This window comes from Bombina bombina, chromosome 6 (assembly GCF_027579735.1).
Source record: "Bombina bombina isolate aBomBom1 chromosome 6, aBomBom1.pri, whole genome shotgun sequence".
Taxonomy (NCBI): domain Eukaryota; kingdom Metazoa; phylum Chordata; class Amphibia; order Anura; family Bombinatoridae; genus Bombina; species Bombina bombina.
Window position 1 is genome coordinate 1,010,831,526 of NC_069504.1, and position 20,922 is coordinate 1,010,852,447.

At 37.4% G+C, this 20,922-nt stretch overlaps 1 protein-coding gene across 3 annotated transcripts in view; it reads left to right on the top strand.

Annotated features, from left to right (window-relative positions):
- The window catches only part of CWF19L1 (CWF19 like cell cycle control factor 1), a 345,153-nt gene that overhangs the window by 158,972 nt on the left and 165,259 nt on the right, over positions 1–20,922 (top strand). For all 3 annotated transcript variants that reach the window (XM_053718730.1, XM_053718728.1, XM_053718729.1), the window contains exons 6-9: positions 1,223–1,341; positions 18,508–18,592; positions 19,118–19,261; positions 20,614–20,725. In XM_053718730.1, coding sequence (XP_053574705.1) covers positions 1,223–1,341; positions 18,508–18,592; positions 19,118–19,261; positions 20,614–20,725 — 460 coding nt within the window. The remainder of the gene's footprint in view (positions 1–1,222; positions 1,342–18,507; positions 18,593–19,117; positions 19,262–20,613; positions 20,726–20,922) is intronic.

Below are 20,922 nucleotides of genomic sequence, written 5' to 3' on the forward strand. Positions count from 1 at the left end.
AAATTACTTTAATGTCCATTTTTAGGGCATTTTTATATTTTGCAACATTATTTGTAGCAGTGAGATACATTGTGGCAAACACTGCTGCCATAGAGTACAAAAAGACACGTGCACACTCTTACAAACCTACCGTACCTAAAATATAGTGTATCTAGATAAGAGTTCTGCAAATTATTTGTATTTTGTCTTGCTATTCCTTTTAATCAAAATTTAAAGGGGTATGAAACCCAACATTTTTCTTACATGATTCAAATAGAGCATACAATGTTAAACAGCATTCCAGTTTACTTCTGTTATGAAATATACTTCATTCTCTTGGTATCCTTTGTTGAAGGGACAGCAGTGCATTACTTGGAGCTAGCTGAACACATCAGGTGTACAAATGACAAGAGGTATATATTTTCAGCCTCAATAAGCAGATAGCGCCCAGTAATGCATATGAATTCAACAAATGATATCAAGAGAACAAAGCAAATTTATCTAATAGAATTAAAATTGATCTACCTAAATCATTTTGGGTTTGGGTAATCCTTATACTATTGTGTAGGCAGTTAACATTTATTAATCTAGAGTTTGTGTTTGATTTGTAATTAACTGCAAGATAAATGTTTTATACTGCAGCTGAAGTTGTTGGCCTAAAAATTCTTGACCTGCTGTCACAATTTGCACTGGGCTTACAAGGAATAATCATAAAATTTATTTTAAATGCCAAAAAACTATTGACAAGTCTGTTTTCAAAGATAATTTATAGTTTTAATAAGACTGACGACTTGTGTCCCTAAAGCGAGAAAAATCAGCTGAGTTGATCCATTATGAAATAAATCAGGGATGACCATCTGGCGGTCCGGGGGGCTACGTGTGGCCCCCTGCACTAGTTGTGGCCCCCAGGAAAAACTTAACCAACAATGTCTATTTCTACTCCCCCTGTACCATGTGACAGCCATCAGCCAATCACAAATGCATACATGTTTATTCTGTGAATTCTTGCACATGCTCAGTAGGAGCTGGTGACTCAAAACGTTTAAATATAAAAAGACTGCACATTTTTTTTTTTTTAATGAAAGTAAATTGGAAAGTTGTTTAAAATTGCATGCTCTATCTGAATAATGAAAGTTTAATTTTGACTTGAGTGTCCCACAGTATATGTGCATGTTATGGTCATGTTCAAGATGATTTTAAAAATTAAGTTGTAATGTATTTCAATTACTTCTTCTCTATGCAGACCAATGAATCCTCTAAAAAATGTGGATCTGCTTTGATAGCTAACCTTGCATTGAGCCTAAAACCCAGATATCATTTTTCTGCATTGGAGGGAGAAAATTATGAGCGACTTCCTTACAGGTAAGTTAGGATTCACTCATAGACATCCATCATTAATACAGTTGAGTTACTGATGTTTTATGAGGACAATTAAAAAAAATAAATGCTTGTTTAAATAATCCTACCCAGCTGTTCTATTTGAAAGCCTGCTATCTTCTAAAATGTTAGTTTTAAGTACCTTTTTAGCATTTGCTCTACTGCTCACTCATAAGCCATGCTGTCAGGTCTATTTTTCTTTACAGCCAATCAAATGCTGTACCACATGCACTTGTTTTACACCATGATCTCTAACATGAGCACACTCTCTGGTTTGGACAGTACAGGCTGTGATTGGCACAGCTTGTGGATGACAACCAGAGCAGGTTCTAAATGGTACATTCAGCTAACATTTGTAAAAGATGTCAAAGGTCACTTAAGCAAGATTGTTAATTTCCTTTAATGTTTACTCTCCCTTTTTATGTTTAAATAGTTTTTTATTGTTTTATATTTTTCAGAGAACAAGAATGCATAAAATGAATTAACATAGCATACAATATCTATTCTTCCGTTGTCTATTGATTTTGGGGGATATTGCATTACAAGTATTCAATGATATAAGAGTGAAAAATCCTAGCCAAACCGCATTGTTACATAGTTACACAATTATCTCATCCCTACATCATTATTCACTGCAAATTGATTCTATCTTAGAACTGTCTTTGATTCATCAAGCATTATCAGCCATTTAACAATAGGTTACTCTCCCTTTTTAAAGGGACATTACAGCCAACATTGGAATCTACTTGGATACATTTCAGTTTTGAATAGAAGCATTTTTGTAATATACATGCATTAGCTAAAATTCTTCTAATAAAAGCTATAGCTGTTTCAAAAGTGTATGCACTGTGCACCAGCATTTTAAACTAGCACTTACTCAGAGAGCCTAAGGTGCTTGTACCATCTGGTAATGACTCCATTTAATTGCTGACATGATGTAAGTGCTATTTTAAAATGCTGGTGCACTGATAATATCTAGCTATGCTTCACATGCATGTGCAGAGAAAAATGCTAACACTAAAACAGTGATAACTTTTACTAGAAGCATTTTTGCCAATACGTGTATATTGCAAATTTATTTTCTATTCAAAGATGTAATTCAGCTATGTGCATTTAAATTTTGACCGGAATGTCCCTTTAAACGAGTCATGGCAACTTTTGGGGTATAACAAATAGAAAAGTAAAACAGTTTATAATGCAATACTGTGGCTAGCACTCATGTCTAATGCTCCATTATTATTAAAAGTATTTTTTCTGGGTCCAATTAAAATCCCATGCAGCTATACTCAGTGTGTCCATAACACCATTAAAGTGAAATCAACAAGCAAGATTTAAAAAAAAAAAAAAAAAAAAAAAAAAAATCTTATTTTTATTTGAGTTTCAAAGAAAGAAAAGTAGCGTAAATAGAGTGCCTGAAAAAGGAACAACATAGATCATACGATAAATTGAAAACAATCCATCTCATACAATTACATCTCCATAATAACCTATACATCATAATGTGTCCATCATTATCTAATTTAGATCAATTCATTCTAAATATACATATCATAGAGGAGAACAGTATTTATAGTAACCTGTAAATCACATTGAATCATATTCTGATTTGACTTAATTTCATCTAGATATGCTTGTCCTGAGAAAACCACAATATTCGTAAAAACATATAAATCATGTTGTATCAATTCTTATCTGATTTAAATAATTTCCATCTAAATATGCTTATCCTATAGAGACAATATTCATAATAACATATAAATCATATTGTTTCAATCATTATTTGATTTAGGTTGATTCCACCTAACTATGCTTATCATATGAAGACAGCAGTGTTCATAATAACAAATAAATCATGTTGTATCAATCATCATCTGGTATGACTTAATTCCATCTTAATATGCTTATTGTATGCAGACAGGAGTATTCCTAATAACGAATAAAACATATTGTATCAATCATTATCCGATTTAGATTAATTCCATCTGAATATAAAAACATCAGCATTTAAAAAATCAATCCCCACTAAAACGACAATTCTCTCTCATCCCTCCCATTGTATCAAGCAGCTTTCACATAAGTCAACCAATCATTACTTAACCAGTTCGAAGGTAAAAATTCAGTTAGGACTAATAAACAGTATAGCAAACATAATTGGTTCTACAAATTGCCGCTGAATGGACAAGGGCCATGAAAAAATAAACTTTTTCCATTTATAGAAAAATATACGATATTGCTTTTCAGATTTTATTTTCAGGTCCTGACGTTCAATGATCATCTGTAGTTTGATTATGTTTATAAATTCTGCTAGGCTAGGGGCCGTTTTTCGTTTCCAATTCTTCAGAATTAAGTTACGTGCGGCTAAAATAGCCATATTTATTAAAAGTCTATCTCCCTTAGATTTTGTAATAAATTTGCCCTTATTTTATTACATTTATAACGGTTTCCTTGCTGGGAGGGAGCCCAGATACTTATTCTCTCTGGTGTCAGATAAAAATTAATTAGTTTTAGTTGGGACTCTCTCCAGCTAATCAAGTTGGTAGCTTCCTCAATTTCTCCAACATTGGTGTGTCCGGTCCACGGCGTCATCCATAACTTGTGGGAATATCTCTTCCCCAACAGGAAATGGCAAAGAGTACAGCAAAAGTACAGCAAAAGCTGTCCATATAGTCCCTCCTAGGCTCCGCCCACCCCAGTCATTCTCTTTGCCGTTGCACAGGCAACATCTCCACGGAGATGATTAAGAGTATGTGGTGTTTAGTTGTAGTTTTTTTTTTATTCTACTATCAAGAGTTTGTTATTTTAAAATAGTGCTGGTATGTACTATTTACTCTGAAACAGAAAAAGATGAAGAGTTCTGTTTGTGAGAGGAATATGATTTTAGCAGCAGTAACTAAAATCGTTTGCTGTTTCCACATAGGACTGTTGAGATGAAATAACTTCAGTTGGGGGAAACAGTTAGCAGACTTTTCTGCTTAAGGTATGACTAGCCATATTTCTAGCAAGACTGTGTAATGCTGGAAGGCTGTCATTTCCCCTCATGGGGACCGGTAAGCCATTTTCTTAGTCTCAAACAGAATAAAGGGCTTAATATGGGCTATAAAACTGGTAGACACTTTTTTATGGGCAAGATCGATTGCTTTATTTGGGCATTTTATACAGATTGAGGTTGAATTTCACACTTATAAACTTTGGGGAACGTTTTTAACGTCAGGCACTGGTTTAGACACCTTTTCAGTCAGGAAGGGCCTTCACTGTAGTAGGCTGAGCCTCATTTTCGCGCCATTACTGCGCAGTTACTTTTGAGAGCAGGACATGCAGCTGCATGTGTGTGGATCTGAAAGTAGTTGAAAAGGTTCCTAGAAGGCTTCATTTGGTATCGTATTCCCCCCTGGGTTTGGTAAAGTCGCAGCAAAGGCTGTAGCTGGGACTGTAGAGGGGTTAAATCTGTAACCGGCTCATTTTAAGGGTTAAAGCTCTGAAAATTTGGGTGCAATGCTTTTGAATGCTTTAAGACACTGTGGTGAAAATTTGGTAAAATTTGAACAATTCCTTCATTGTTTTTCACATATTCAGTAATAAAGTGTGCCCTGTTTAAAATTTAAAGAGACAGTAACGGTTTTAATTTAAAACGGTTTTTGTACGTTATTGACAAGTTTAAGCCTGTTTAACATGTCTGTACCTTCAGATAAGCTATGTTCTGTATGTATGGAAGCCAATGTGTCTCCCCCTTCCAAATTGTGTGATAATTGTGCCATAGCGTCCAAACAAAGTAAGGACAGTACTGCCACAGATAGTAAAGTTGCCCAAGATGATTCATCAGATGAAGAGAGTAAAGATAGTTCTACTTCATCTCGCTCTGTGTCTACACCAGTTTTGCCCGCGCAGGAAACTCCTAGTACTTCTAGCGCGCCAATGCTTGTTACTATGCAACAATTGGCGACAGTAATGGATAACTCCATAGCTAATTTTTTATCCAAAATGCCTGCATTTCAGAGAAAGCGTGATTGCTCTGTTTTAAACACTGTAGAGCAGGAGGGCGCTGATAATTGCTCTGTCATACCCTCACACCATTCTGAAGGGGCCATGAGGGAGGTTTTGTCAGATGGGGAAATTTCAGATTCAGGTAGAATTTCTCAACAGGCAGAACCTGATGTTGTGACATTTAAGTTAGAGCATCTCCGCGCACTGCTTAAGGAGGTGTTATCTACTCTGGATGATTGTGACAACCTGGTCATTCCAGAAAAATTGTGTAAGATGGACAAGTTCCTAGAGGTTCCGGTGCACCCCAACGCTTTTCCTATACCCAAGCGGGTGGCGGACATAGTGAACAAGGAGTGGGAGAAGCCCGGCATACCTTTTGTTCCCCCTCCTATATTTAAGAAACTATTTCCTATGGTCGACCCAGAAAGGACTTATGGCAGACAGTCCCTAAGGTCGAGGGGGCAGTTTCTACACTAAACAAGCGCACTGCTATTCCTATCGAGGATAATTGTGCTTTCAAAGATCCTATTGATAAAAAATTGAAAAGATTTTTGTTCAGCAAGGTTACCTCCTGCAACCTATTTCGTGCATTGTTCCTGTCACTACAGCAGCGTGGTTCTGGTTCGAGGAACTAGAAAAGTCGCTCAATAGAGAGACTCCGTATGAGGAGGTTATGGACAGAATTCACGCACTTAAGTTAGCTAATTCCTTTATTTTAGATGCCGCTTTGCAGTTAGCTAGATTAGCGGCGAAAAATTCTGGGTTTGCAATTGTGGCGCGCAGAGCGCTCTGGCTAAAGTCTTGGTCAGCGGATGTATCTTCCAAGACAAAATTGCTTAATATCCCTTTCAAGGGTAAATTCATCTAAGACCATTACAACTGTGCATGCTGAAACAGTGGATTGGGGACTATACAGACTTGTCTCCAGTGATCCAAGTAGATCAGAAGACTAGAGAATCACTACGTTGGTGGCTAACCCAGGATCATCTGTCCCAGGGAATGAGCTTCCGCAGACCAGAGTGGGTCATCGTCACGACCGACGCCAGTCTAGTGGGCTGGGGCGCGGTCTGGGACTCCCTGAAGGCTCAGGGTCTATGGTCTCGGGAAGAATCTCTTCTCCCGATAAACATTCTGGAACTGAGAGCGATATTCAATACTCTCAAAGCTTGGCCTCAGCTAGCAAAGGCCAGATTCATAAGATTCCAATCAGACAACATGACAACAGTTGCTTACATTAACCATCAGGTGGGAACAAGGAGTTCCCTGGCGATGAGAGAAGTAACCAAGATCATAAAATGGGCGGAGGATCACTCCTGCCACCTATCTGCGATCCACATCCCAGGAGTGGAAAACTGGGAGGCGGATTATCTGAGTCGTCAGACATTCCATCCGGGGGAGTGGGAACTCCACCCGGAGATATTTGCCCAGTTGACGCAATTATGGGGCATTCCAGACATGGATCTGATGGCGTCTCGTCAGAACTTCAAAGTTCCTTGCTACGGCTCCAGATCCAGGGATCCCAGGGCGACTCTAGTGGATGCATTAGTAGCGCCTTGGACCTTCAACCTAGCTTATGTTTTTCCACCGTTTCCTCTCATTCCCAGGCTGGTAGCCAGGATCAAACAGGAGAGGGCCTCAGTGATTTTGATAGCTCCTGCGTGGCCACGCAGGACTTGGTATGCAGACCTGGTGAATATGTCATCGGCTCCACCATGGAAGCTACCTTTGAGACAGGATCTTCTGGTACAGGGTCCATTCGAACATCCAAATCTAGTCTCTCTCCAGCTGACGGCTTGGAAATTGAACGCTTGATTTTATCTAAGCGTGGGTTTTCGGATTCTGTGATAGATACTCTGGTACAAGCCAGAAAACCTGTAACTAGAAAGATTTACCATAAAATATGGAAAAGATATATCTGTTGGTACGAATCCAAGGGATTCTCATGGAGTAAGATTAAAATTCCTAGGATCCTTTCCTTCCTACAAGAGGGTTTGGATAAGGGATTATCAGCGAGTTCTCTAAAGGGACAGATTTCTGCTTTATCTGTCTTGTTACACAAACGACTGGCAGCTGTGCCAGATGTTCAAGCCTTTGTTCAGGCTTTGGTCAGGATCAAGCCTGTTTACAGGCCGTTGACTCCTCCCTGGAGTTTAAATTTAGTTCTTTCAGTTCTCCAAGGGGTTCCGTTTGAACCTTTACATTCCATAGATATTAAGTTGTTATCTTGGAAAGTTTTGTTTTTAGTTGCTATTTCTTCTGCTAGAAGAGTTTCTGAGTTATCTGCTCTGCAGTGTACTCCGCCCTATCTGGTGTTCCATTCAGATAAGGTCGTTTTGCGTACAAAACCTGGTTTTCTTCCAAAAGTTGTTTCCAACAAGAATATTAACCAGGAAATAGTTGTGCCTTCTTTGTGTCCGAATCCAGTTTCAAAGAAGGAACGTTTGTTACACAATTTAGATGTAGTCCGTGCTTTAAAGTTTTATCTAGAAGCAACAAAGGATTTCAGACAAACATCTTCTCTGTTTGTCGTCTATTCTGGTAAAAGGAGAGGTCAAAAAGCTACTGCTACCTCTCTTTCCTTTTGGCTGAAAAGCATCATCCGATTGGCTTATGAGACTGCCGGACGGCAGCCTCCTGAAAGAGTCACAGCTCACTCTACTAGGGCTGTGGCTTTCACATGGGCCTTCAAGAACGAGGCTTCTGTTGATCAGATATGTAAGGCAGCGACTTGGTCTTCCCTGCACACTTTTGCCAAATTCTACAAATTTGATACTTTTGCTTCTTCGGAGGCTATCTTTGGGAGAAAGGTTTTGCAAGCCGTGGTGCCTTCCGTTTAGGTAACCTGATTGGCTCCCTCCCTTCATCCGTGTCCTAAAGCTTTGGTATTGGTTCCCACAAGTTATGGATGACGCCGTGGACCGGACACACCAAGGTTGGAGAAAACAGAATTTATGCTTACCTGATAAATTACTTTCTCCAATGGTGTGTCCGGTCCACGGCCCGCCCTGGTTTTTTTTTTTTAATCAGGTTTGAAAAATTTATTTCTTTAACTACAGTCACCACGGCACCCTATAGTTTCTCCTGTTTTTTCTCCTGTCCGTCGGTCGAATGACTGGGGTGGGCGGAGCCTAGGAGGGACTATATGGACAGCTTTTGCTGTACTCTTTGCCATTTCCTGTTGGGGAAGAGATATTCCCACAAGTTATGGATGACGCCGTGAACCGGACACACCAATGTTGGAGAAAGTAATTTATCAGGTAAGCATAAATTCTGTTTTTTTTTAATACTTTGTGTAATATTCTCGGCTTGTAGAAGATTAAAATACTTTAGGAATTGTTCTCTAACCTTATTAATATGATGTTGTCCGGTACTTTCCATCAAGGTTTGGTGCCAGAGTGAAATTGAGTGGCACCCCGCCTTGTAGAGTTTTTGTTTTTTTATAAAAAAAAAAAAAAAATCTTCTTTTTATTAACCTATTCAGGGCTAGATTACAAGTGGAGAATTATCAATATCCATATGGGAAACCGGAGCTAAGAATACCACAAAATCTGATATTACAAGTCAATAGATAAATATATTAACCAGAGAATGTTAGCATGGCCAATATTTTTTATGGTGAGTTTTATTTCACATATATATACAAATATTAAATATGTTTTTTTTGTGTTTTTTTATTTTATTTTTAAATGAGCTTTATTGGAATATAAACAAACATACAAACTTGGCTCTGGTTACATTATGAGCCTATTAAACCTCTATAACAAATGATGTACACGTGTTGCAATGGTCTATAGAGGAGTCGAATTGACGAGCCTTAATCAGATCATAGCTCAATGGTGTAGAGTGAAGTAGCTCTCAACCAGACCCAATGTTGAATGAGCTAGCTGCTTTTGGGCTATAAAGATTCCAAATATGTAAATGGTTGGTTAAAGCAAGTGAGTAAAATATGATGTTTCCAATGTCCCTGCCTTGTAGAGTTTTAACCCAGAATCTATTGTTTTTTGCCCCCATTCGTATCCAAATTTATATTTCTTTCATGTAATTAGCAAGAGTCCATGAGCTAGTGACGTATGGGATATACATTCCTACCAGGAGGGGCAAAGTTTCCCAAACCTTAAAATAACTATAAATACACCCCCACCACACCCACAATTCAGTTTTACAAACTTTGCCTCCCGTGGAGGTGGTGAAGTAAGTTTGTGCTAGATTCTACGTTGATATGCGCTTCGCAACAGGTTGAAGCCCGGTTTTCCTCTCAGAGTGCAGTGAATGTCAGAGGGATGTGAAGAGAGTATTGCCTATTTGAATACAATGGTCTACCTCTAGGGGATCTATTTCATAGGTTCTCTGTTATCGGTCGTAGAGATTTCTTCTCCTACCTCCCTTTTCAGATCGACGATATACTCTTATATACCATTACCTCTACTGATTCTCGTTTCAGTACTGGTTTGGCTATCTACTATATGTATATGAGTGTCCTGGGGTAAGTAAGTCTTATTTTTTGTGACACTCTAAGCTATGGTTGGGCACTTTATATGTAAAGTTCTAAATATATGTCTATAAACTTATATTTGCCTTGATTCAGGATAATCAGTATTCCTTTTTAATACAGACTGTCAGTTTCATTATTGGGATAATGCATTCAATTATTTTTTCTTACCTTGAATTTTTTTTTATTTGACCATTTTTTCCTGCGTGCTGTTAGGCTATCTGTACATCTGTCTGTACATTTCTTAAAATGGATTAACCTATTAATAAAGACTCTACTATTCAGGGACGCATACAACCTTCACTAACTTTCCTATCTCCACTGCTATCCCCTTAAACCCCATAGCCTGTAAGTACAATATCGAACTAGAGTTGTGCAAGTTATGTAAATGTCACATACGAGAAATATTGTAGAATCCATTTGAAATAAGAGTTCTTTCATTTGCGTTAGAACATAGAGCCAATCAATACATTCAAGAATTTGATGGGTCTTATATACAATGTTATTCGGCATCATACACACAGGGATCGCGGATTTGACAATATATTTCATATTGACTTGCTGTACATACAAAGTGTCATGACTAAGTCTGAGTCAAGTTTTTTTATATGTCTTTTGAAGTTAGTGGTACCCTCACTCTTCTCAAACATTACATTCGACAGGTGAACACCCGAACTAGTCTTTAAAGGTGTTTAAGATCTATCACTCCATAGAAAAGACCCAAGTCCTTTTGCGTTTCTTACTGGAGTCTCCGTACCTTGTATTTTGCTGCTTTGTAAAGGGGATATGAGATCCTTTTTTCATCGTGAGTGGGTAGTTGTCTTCATTTATGTATAATACACCTATATTAAAGCTGTCTTGGGATTTGTTGTGGGGGTGCTGTGAATCAGTTTTTTTTTTTTTTTTTTTTTAATACCAGCCATTCTAATTTTCAGCTTTCCTTTTTCTTTCATGTAATTGGCAAGAGTCCATGAGCTAGTGACGTATGGGAATATACATCCCTACCAGGAGGGACAAAGTTTCCCAAACCTCAAAATGCCTATAAATACACCCCTCACCACACCCACAATTCAGTTTTACAAACTTTGCCTCCTATGGAGGTGGTGAAGTAAGTTTGTGCTAAGATTTCTACGTTGATATGCACTTCTCAGCATTTTGAAGCCCGATTCCTCCCAGAGTACAGTGAATGTCAGAGGGATGTTAAGGGAGTATCACCTATTGAATGCAATGTTTTTCCTCGCTGGAGATCTATTTCATAGGTTCTCTGTTATCGGTCTTGGAGATTCATCTCCTACCTACCTTATTCAGATCGACAATATACTCTCATATTCCATTACTTCTACTGATAACTGTTTCAGTACTGGTTTGGCTATCTGCTATATGTGGATGGGTGTCTTTTGGTAAGTATGTTTTCATTACTTAAGACACTCTCAGCTATGATTTGGAACTTTATGCTTTAATATAAAGTTCTAAATATATATATATATATATATATATATATATATATATATATATATATATATATATATATATATATATATATTTAAAAAAATTTTGTTTCAAAAGAGCTTTATTTAATCCATAGAGGCATACATCATATGCAAAAATAGATAAGTAGCATGGCAATTCGTAATACAAACATAGTAATAGGAGAACCCATAACATAGAGAAAAATACTGTAAAGTATACATGTTCTAACTTCACAGGTTTTCCGTTAGATCCATTACACTCTGTTTCTCACATTATTGAATTACTTTCTTATTTATAACAGACAGCACTTTTTCTATATGTAGCGAAAATACAGCATATCAATAACCAGGGTTAATATAAAAAGAGTCCAAACTTGAATCGTAAACAGTCTCTTTTGACGCTTCAGTGGGGCGGGTTAGCAATCATTAAACATAGGAAACCAGCAAGAGAGTAATGACCAGTTACGTTGCCTTCTGTTATAACCTCATGAGAAGGTTAGGTAGATCACCTCTGCATTTTACATTATCTACCTATTGCGTCTGTGGTGGGCTTCTGTGTGTTATGTTGGAGTGAAGTGTTGTTTCCACATAAGTGTCATGAGATCGTGTGTTTCCACTGTGCCTGACTGTAAATGGTGATATCTTTCAAGGTTTAGGAAATGTTCTGCCTGTATTTTCCAGTCCTCTACTGTCGGTGTTATGTTTGATTTCCAGTGTTTGGGAATTAGGGATTTGGCGCTATTAATCATTAGTATAAGGAGGAGCCTGGCTACACTATTGTTGATCTTGGGGAGGGACAGGTATAGAAGGATTAGTGGATCATTAGGTATTTGTTTTCCTACTATGTCTGACATATGGTCAAGAACCCCCGCCCAAAATGTGTCTAAATTGTTACAACTCCACCAAATGTGTGTCAGGGTTCCCTCCTCCCCGCAGCCCCTCCAACACCTACTGCTTGCTGTCTTGTATATTTTATTCAGTCTGTTGGGTGTTAGGTACCATCTCGTTAAAAATTTATAATTTGTCTCCAGTACCCTTACTGAGACAGATGATCTCTTAGTTTCGTTAAATGCTTTCTGCCAGTCTTTCTCTGTTATATCTAGTCCCAATTCCCTCTCCCATGTTCGAGTGTAATTTGGTAATTTTTGTGTCTCTCCTTTCAATAGTTGTTTGTATATTATAGAGATTAAATGTCTAGGAGTGTCATCTGATAGACATAGTGTCTCAAAAGGGGTTGGCTTTCTTGTTAGATATTGCTTTTTGGCATGTGTATGAATGTAATGTCCTATTTGCATGTAGGAGTACCAGTTTACAGTGATATCTGGATGTGAATCTAAGGTTGTTTCCAGAGGGCCTATCTTCCCGTCTTGGAGAAATATTGAGATGACCCTGTGTTTAATGTGTGTTCCTGGGTTTCCCTGTTTGTCTTTTTGATTCCAGGGGAGTGAGGCGTTGTTGCATATGGGTTGCATCGGGGAGGTAATATTAGATATGAGTGTGGTGGTATTTATCAGTCTATCCCATGTCTGAAAAAATTCCTCCAGTATCTGGTAGTGTTTGAGGATTGTCGGGCGTTGCTTAGCAGGGAGCCATGCCGCAATTCCAGCATTACATAGCCCCAGTACATGTCTATCAATTTGTACCCATTGCTTATATATGTTATTTGTGCACCACTCCACTAGATTTTGTAAAGCTATTGCTGTTTTGTAAATATGTATGTTTGGTACCCCTAGGCCTCCGCAATCTTTGGGCATATACATTGTCTGTTTGGCTATTCTTGGCCTAATTCCTTGCCATATGAACTGTTCCATTAAGTTCTAAATATATTTATATTGTACTTATATTTGCAATGATAGTCTGCAAAAAGGAAATATACATAAACCTATCATTTTCATATTTGGGAAAAAACATATTTAGGAAACTATTTTTCTTACCTGGGGTATAGTCGTTTTTTTTTTTTTTTGTTTTTTTTTTTTCAATTCACTGCTTTTTCGTTAACATTTTGCTGGCAAAATTAGACTCGCAAGGGTGTAAAATGCCAATGTTTATTGCGTCATTCTTGGCGCAAGAATTTTTTGAGGCGGAGGTACGTGCACAAGATTGCGTTTACAATGACGCAAGTGTGTCATTTCCAGGTGTTAGTGCCAAAAAAAATTTAGTTTGCGTTGTGCGTCATACTTGGCGCCAAATAATTTCATTATTTTAAGCCCCATTCCTATATGCCTCTTGACTTTTTCTATATCAGAGTGCTATGCTGTTTGCATTTTTTTCCCATTCCTGAAACTACCATATAAGGAAATTTGATAATTTTGCTTTATATGTTGTTTTTTTCTCTTACATTTGCAAGATGTCTCAATCTGATCCTGTCTCAGAAACCACTGTTGGAACCCTGTTGCTTGATAACAGTTCTACCAAAGCCAAGTGCATCTGTTGTAAATTTGTGGAGTTTATATCTCCAGCTGTGGTATGTAATAGTTGTCATGATAAGCTTTTACATGCAGAGAATGTGTCCATCAGTAATAGTACAATGCCTGTTGTTCCTTCAACATCTAATGTACCTGATATACCTGTGAATATAAAAGATTTTATTGCTGATGCGATTCAGAAGGCTTTGTCTGCCATCCTGCCTTCTAATAAACGTAAAAGGTCTTTTAAAACTTCTCATAAAGTTGATGACATTTCAAATGACCGACAACATACTGAATTATCCTCTGATGAGGATCTATCTGATTCAGAAGATCCTTCCTCAGATATTAACACTGACAAATCTACTTATTTTTTTAAAATGGTGTATATTCGTTCCTTGGTAAAAGAGGTGTTGATTACATTAGATATTGAGGAAACTAGTCCTCTTGATATTAAAACTAGTAAACTTTTAAATTCTGTTTATAAGCCTCCTGTGGTTATTCCAGAGGTTTTTCCAGTTCCTGATGCTATTTCTGATATGATATCTAAGGAATGGAATAGCCCTGGTGGTACTTTTATTCCTTCTTCAAGATTTAAAAAATCGTATCCTTTGCCAACAATTAGATTGGAGTTTTGGGAAAATATCCCCAAAGTTGATGGGGCTATTTCTACTCTTGCTAAACGTACTACTATTCCTTTGGAAGATAGTACTTCTTTTAAAGACCCTTTAGATAAGAAACTTGAATCTTATCTAAGGAAAGCTTATTTATATTCTGGATTTTTTCTCAGGCCTGCCATTTCTTTGGCTGATGTTGCAGCTGCATCAACTTTTTGGTTGGAAAGTTCAGCGCAACAGGAAATGGATCCTGATTTGTCTAGCATTGTTCGCTTGCTTCAACATGCTAATCATTTTATCTGTGATGCCATTTTTTTTATATAATCAAATTGATGTTAAATCTATGTCTTTAGCTATTTTAGCTAGAAGAGCTTTGTGGCTCAAATATTGGAATGCTGACATGGTATCTTAGTCTAGATTACTATCTTTCTTTCCAAGGTAATAAGTTATTTGGTTCTCAGTTGGATTCGATTATTTCAACTGTCACTGGGGGGAAGGGAGTTTTTTTGCCTCAGGATAAAAGACCTAAGGGTAAATCTAAAGCTTTTAGCAGTTTTCGTTCCTTTCAACAAAATAAGGGACAGAAACCTAATCCTTCCCCCAAAGAATCTGGTTCCAATTGGAAACATTCTTCAAGTTGGAGTAAATCCAAGCCTTTTAAGAAACCAAAGCTAGCCCCCAAGTCTGCATGAAGGTGCGGCCCTCATTCCAGCTCAGCTGGTAGGGGGCATATTAAAAATATTCCAAAACATTTGGGCAGATTCTGTCCAAAATCAATGGATTCATAGTATTGTCTCTCAAGGGTACCGAATAGGATTCAGAGTAAGACCTCCTCCTGTAAGAATTTTTTTTCACTCACGCATCCCAGCAAATCCAGTAAAGGCTCAGGCTTTTCTGAAGTGTGTTTCAGACCTGGAGCTTTCAGGGGTAATCATAACAGTTCCGTTTCAGAAACAAGGTCTGGGGTTTTATTCAAATCTATCCATTGTCCCAAAGAGAGAAAATTCATTCAGGCCAGTTCTGGATCTAAAATTTTTGAATCGTTATGCAAGAGTGCCAACTTTCAAAATGCAAGGGCATTATATGTCCACAATAGACTTACAGGATGCATATCTTCATATTCCGATTCATCCAGACCACTATCAGTTTCTGAGATTCTCTATTCTAGACAAGTATTACCAATTTGTCGCTCTTCCATTTGGCCTAGCAAACAGCTCCAAGAATCTTTTCAAAGGTTCTCGGTGCCCTACTCTCTGTAATCAGAGAATGGGGTATTGCAGCGTTTCCTTATTTGGACAATATCTTGGTACTAGCTCAGTCTTTACATTCTGCAGAATCTCAGACTAATCAACTAGTGTTGTTTCTTCAAAGAAATGGTTGGAGAATCAATTTACCAAAAAGTTCTTTGATTCCTCAGACAAGGGTCACCTTTTTAAGTTTCCAGATAGCTTCAGTGTCCATGACTCTGTCTCTAACAGACGAGACGTTTGAAATTGGTTTCAGCTTGTCGGAACCTTCAATCTCAATCATTCCCTTCAGTAGCTATGTGCGTGGAAGTTTTAGGTCTCATGACTGCAGCATCGACACGATCCCCTTTGCTCGTTTTCATATGAGACCTCTCCAGCTTTGTATGCTGAACTAATGGTGCAGGGATTATACAAAGATATCACAATTAATATCCTTAAATCCCAATGTTCGATTCTCTCTGACTTGGTGGTTAGATCACCATTGTATAGTTCAAGGGGCCTCTTTGGTTCATCCAACCTGGACTGTGATCACAACAGATGCAAGTCTTTCAGGTTGGGGAACTGTCTGGGGATCTCTGACAGCACAAGGGGTTTGGAAATCTCAAGAGGTGAGGTTACCAATCAATATTTTACAACTCAGTGCAATTTTCAGGGATCTTCAGGTTTGGCCTCTGTTGAAGTGAGAACCGTTCATTTGTTTTCAGACAGACAATATCAAAACTGTGGCATATGTCAATCATCAGGGTGGGACTCACAGTACCTAAGCTATGAAAGAAGTATCTCGGATACTTGCTTGGGCGGAATCCTGCTCCTGTCTAATTTCTCGTGGTTCATATCCCAGGTATAAACCATTGGGAAGCAGATTATCTCAGCCATCAGACTTTACATCCGGGGGAGTGGTCGCTCCATCCAGATGTGTTTTTCTCAGATTGTTCAGATGTGGGGTCTTCAAGAAATAGATCTGATGGCTTCCCATCTAAACAAGAAACTACCCAGGTACCTGTCCAAGTCCAGGAATCCTCAGGCGGAAGCGGTGGATGCGTTAACAGTTCCTTGGTGTTACCAGCCTGCTTATATTTTTCCGCCTCTAGTTCTTCTTCCAAGAGTGATCTCCAAAATCATCATGGAACAATAGTTTGTGTTGCTGGTAGCTCCAGCATGGCCTCACAGGTTTTGGTATGCAGATATTGTTCGAATGTCCAGTTCCAACCTTGGCCACTTCCATTAAGGCCAGACCTTCTGTCTCAAGGTCCATTTTTCCATCAGGATCTCAAATCATTAAATTTGAAGGTATGGAAATTGAACGCCTAGTGCTTAGTCATCGAGGTTTCTCTGACTCGGTGATTAATACTATGTTACAGGCTTGTAAATCTGTTTCTAGGAAGATTTATTATCAAGTTTGTAAGACTTATATTTCATGGTATTCTTCTCATAAATTCACCTGGCATTCTTTTAGAATTCCTAGAATTTTACAGTTTCTTCAGGATGGTTTGGATAAAGGTTTGTCTGCAAGTTCTTTGAAGGGACAAATCTCTGCTCTTTCTGTTTTATTTCACAGAAAGATTGCTAAGCTTCCTGATATTCACTGTTTTGTGCAGGCTTTGGTCCATTTCAAGCCTGTCATATCAATCTCTCCTCCTTGGAGTCTTAATTTGGTTTTGAAGGCTTTACAGGCTCCTCCATTTGAGCCTCAGTTTGAAAGTGTTGTTCCTTTTGGCCATCTCTTCTGCTACAAGAGTTTCCAAATTATTTGCTCTTTCTTGTGAATCTCCTTTTCTGATTTTCCATCAGGATAAGGCAGTTTTGTGGACTTCATTTAAATTTCTACTTAAGGTTGTGAATTCTAACAACATTAATAGAGAAATTGTTGTCCCTTCTTTGTGTCCTAATCCTAAGAATTATTTGGAGAGATCCTTACATTCTTTGGATGTGGTAAGAGCTTTTAAATATTATGTTGAAGCTACTAAAGATTTCAGGAAGACTTCTAGTCTATTTGTTATCTTTTCTGGTTCTTGGAAAGGTCTGAAGGCTTCTGCCATTTCCTTGGCATCTTGGTTACAGCTTTTGATTCATCAGGCTTATTTGGAGTCGGGTAAGGCCCCGCCTCAGAGATTTACAGCTGATTCTACTAGATCAGTCTCCACTTTGTGGGTTTTTAAGAATGAAGCTTCAGTTGATCAGATTTGCAAAGCAGCAACTTTGTCTTTTTTGCATACATTTTACTAAATTCTACCGTTATGATGTATTTGCTTCTTCGGAAGCAATTTTTTGGTAGGAAAGTTTTTTTTTTTTCAGGCAGCTGTTTCAGTTTGATTCCTCTGCTTATGTTAAGTTTTTTTTTTTCCCATTATGAGAATAAACTTATATTTTGGGTTGTGGATTAATTTTTTTCAGTGGAAAATGGCTGTTGTTATTTTAACCCTCCCTCTCTAGTGACTCATCTATGGAGTTCCACAACTTGGGTATTAATATCCCATATGTTACTAGCTCATGGACTCTTGCCAATTACATGAAAGAAAATATAATTTATTTAAGAACTTACCTGGTAAATTCATTTGTTTCATATTGGCAAGAGTCCATGAGACCCACCTTTTTTATGGTGGTTATGATTTTTTGTATAAAGCACAATTATTTCCAAATTCCTTTGTTGATGCTTTTTACTCCTTTCTTTATCACCCCACTACTTGGCTATTTAGTAAACTGAATTGTGTGTGTGGTGAGGGGTGTATTTATAGGCATTTTGAGGTTTGGGAAGCTTTGCCCCTCCGTGTAGGATTGTATATTCCCATACGTCACTAGCTCATGGACTCTTGCCAATATGAAAGAAATGAATTTATCAGGTAAGTTCTTACATAAATAGTTTTTTTTTATTTTTCAACCATTTCAAATATTTAATCTCTTCTTTGTAATAAAATTATATATATTTTTAAATTCCTTTCACAGAAATCATTTGGTCTTGCAAGAAAATGCCCAGCACGTGAGTCGGTTTATTGCTTTGGCAAGTGTTGGCAACCCTGATAAGAAAAAGGTAGTCTTTCAAAGTTAAACCAGTGAAATACAGTTTACCAGCAATGTTCCCTATCCCCTTCACTGTTGGACACTTTACCAGTTCAGCTTCATTATATATTATTTTCAAGCTTAAAGTAAATGTAAAGTTTAATGAATAAGTATCCGGTTTTTGAAAATACGCTTTAAAAAAAAAAAAAAAGGGGCACATTCATTAAACTTTACACTGAAGCTGATTTTTTTTTTCAAATACTTACCTTTGTTTTATGGAAAGCAGAGCGGCGATCCTCCGCCTGCAGCTCCTGCTGTAGTTAGCACATCGATGACGAATCTGGCTTCCTCCAATCGTTGCATGCCCCCTTTGACATTCAGCTCGTGATATATATCTCTATCTCTATTTTCCTTCTCTATTTTCCTCCATCTCTATCTCCCTACTATTTTCCTCCTCTATCTCAATAGATATAATTTTTTATTTTTTTTCTAATTATGCTTAATTTTCTGTAGTTTATATTCTTCTTCTACTTTTTTTTTCTTTTAATGTATATAGTATATCTATGCATTCACTATTTTACCAATGAGTGCAATGGATCCTGCAGAACTAGTGAAACAGCCACTAGATGTCAGTGAAAACCCTTATAGAAAATCTGGAAAAGACACAAGGAAGAGTAAGAGTACAGACGCCATAGGAGAGGTATGGCTTAGCCTTTTATGTACGTTTGTGGTTGGAACGTGAACCATGTCAAAATGAAATGCTGCTTTTATGTAAATCTACAGTTTAACCCTTTCATTACCGACAAGTTCATTAGCCCAGTGTTGAAGTTTTTTTGTTAGTCTTTTTGCTAGATATATAAAGGGATAGAAAGTTAAAAATTGAAATGTGCATGAATGCATTTCAGTTTTAAATAGAAGCGTTTTTGCAGTATGCTCCCACTGGCAAAAATACTTGTAGCAAAAATGATGAATTTTTCAGCGGCTTATGCAATGTATGACTAGCGCATTAGGATGCAAACACCATGCCTGCTTAGAGAGCCGACAGGAGTGTACAATGCAGCAGTGAGCCTAATTTGTGTCAAGCAAGCCACTTCTGATTCTCTCTCTGAAAAGGTGAGGTGTTTGAATAATGCTGCACAGGGCACTTACAGCATATTTGTGTATGCCTCTGAAAAACAGTAATAACCTTTACTAATAGCATTTTTGCTAAATAAAATCTATTTTAAAAAAATTGTTCTTTTAAAAATTGAAAAGCACCCATACAACTTTCAATTTTTGCCTTGCTATCTATTTAAACTCCTTTATTTATGCTTTAGAATTGACTGCATTAATAAAATAAAAAAACGGCATACAAAATGTTCTAAAAGCATTTAAAAAATCACTTTGTTAGAATTATATATTCTGGGACACATCCCTTAAAGAAGCCTTTTGAATATTGGTTGTTATGAGCAGATATAAATAAGACGCATAAACAGATGTAAATTATCCATAATTAAGCCTTTTTATATGGGGTAAAACAAATTTAATTATCGGTTATTTGTAGAGCGCCAACAGATTCCGCAGCGCTAAGTTTTATGTCCTTTTCATTTGATAATCCATTTCAGTACTTTTTGTGTCATCTACACCTGTTATATGATTCCACAAATTAAAATTAGCTAAACAGACGAAAATGGCAAAAAGTGAGTTTACATGTGTGTTTCGGTTTGTTGAATCTTCACAATGTATAATTGACATAGTATAATAAAAATGTGCCACAAGAGGATTTAGGAAGTGTATGCTGCAGACTTCACATTATGACTCAACAACATGCTATGTAATGATTGGATGATCAGTTAAGAAGCTTATTTATGTCTGTCTATAAATGACAACAGCTAGGCAGATAAGATAAACATAGCCAAAAGGACTTTATAAAGGATATGCCCCAGTTTACAAACTAGCAGATTTAAACATGCTTTTAAGACACAAACATGCACATACAACATATGCTTTTAATTTGTAATATTTGAGTGAAAAATATTATGTACTTCACTGATAAAGAATTTGTGTGTCCAGGAAGAGCCAGCGCAGCAGTTTTTCTTTGATTTGAATAAGCAGCATGGAAAGAAACGTCAGTCGGATGGACGAGGTGGTGCAAATTCTAAGGATAAGCAACCCAGGAAGCATCGTAAGTGAAAAGAAAATAGTTTTGTTTTTTACTTCTAGAATGTTTTGAACTTTCAGATTTTTGGTTTATAATAAATACCTATTAACCTAAACATTAAAGGGCAGTAAACTTACTAAATAATTGTTCTGCATATTAAAGCGATATGAAACAGTGCTCCTTTTAGTGAAAAAACATGTTAAACTAAGCCTAAAAAAGCA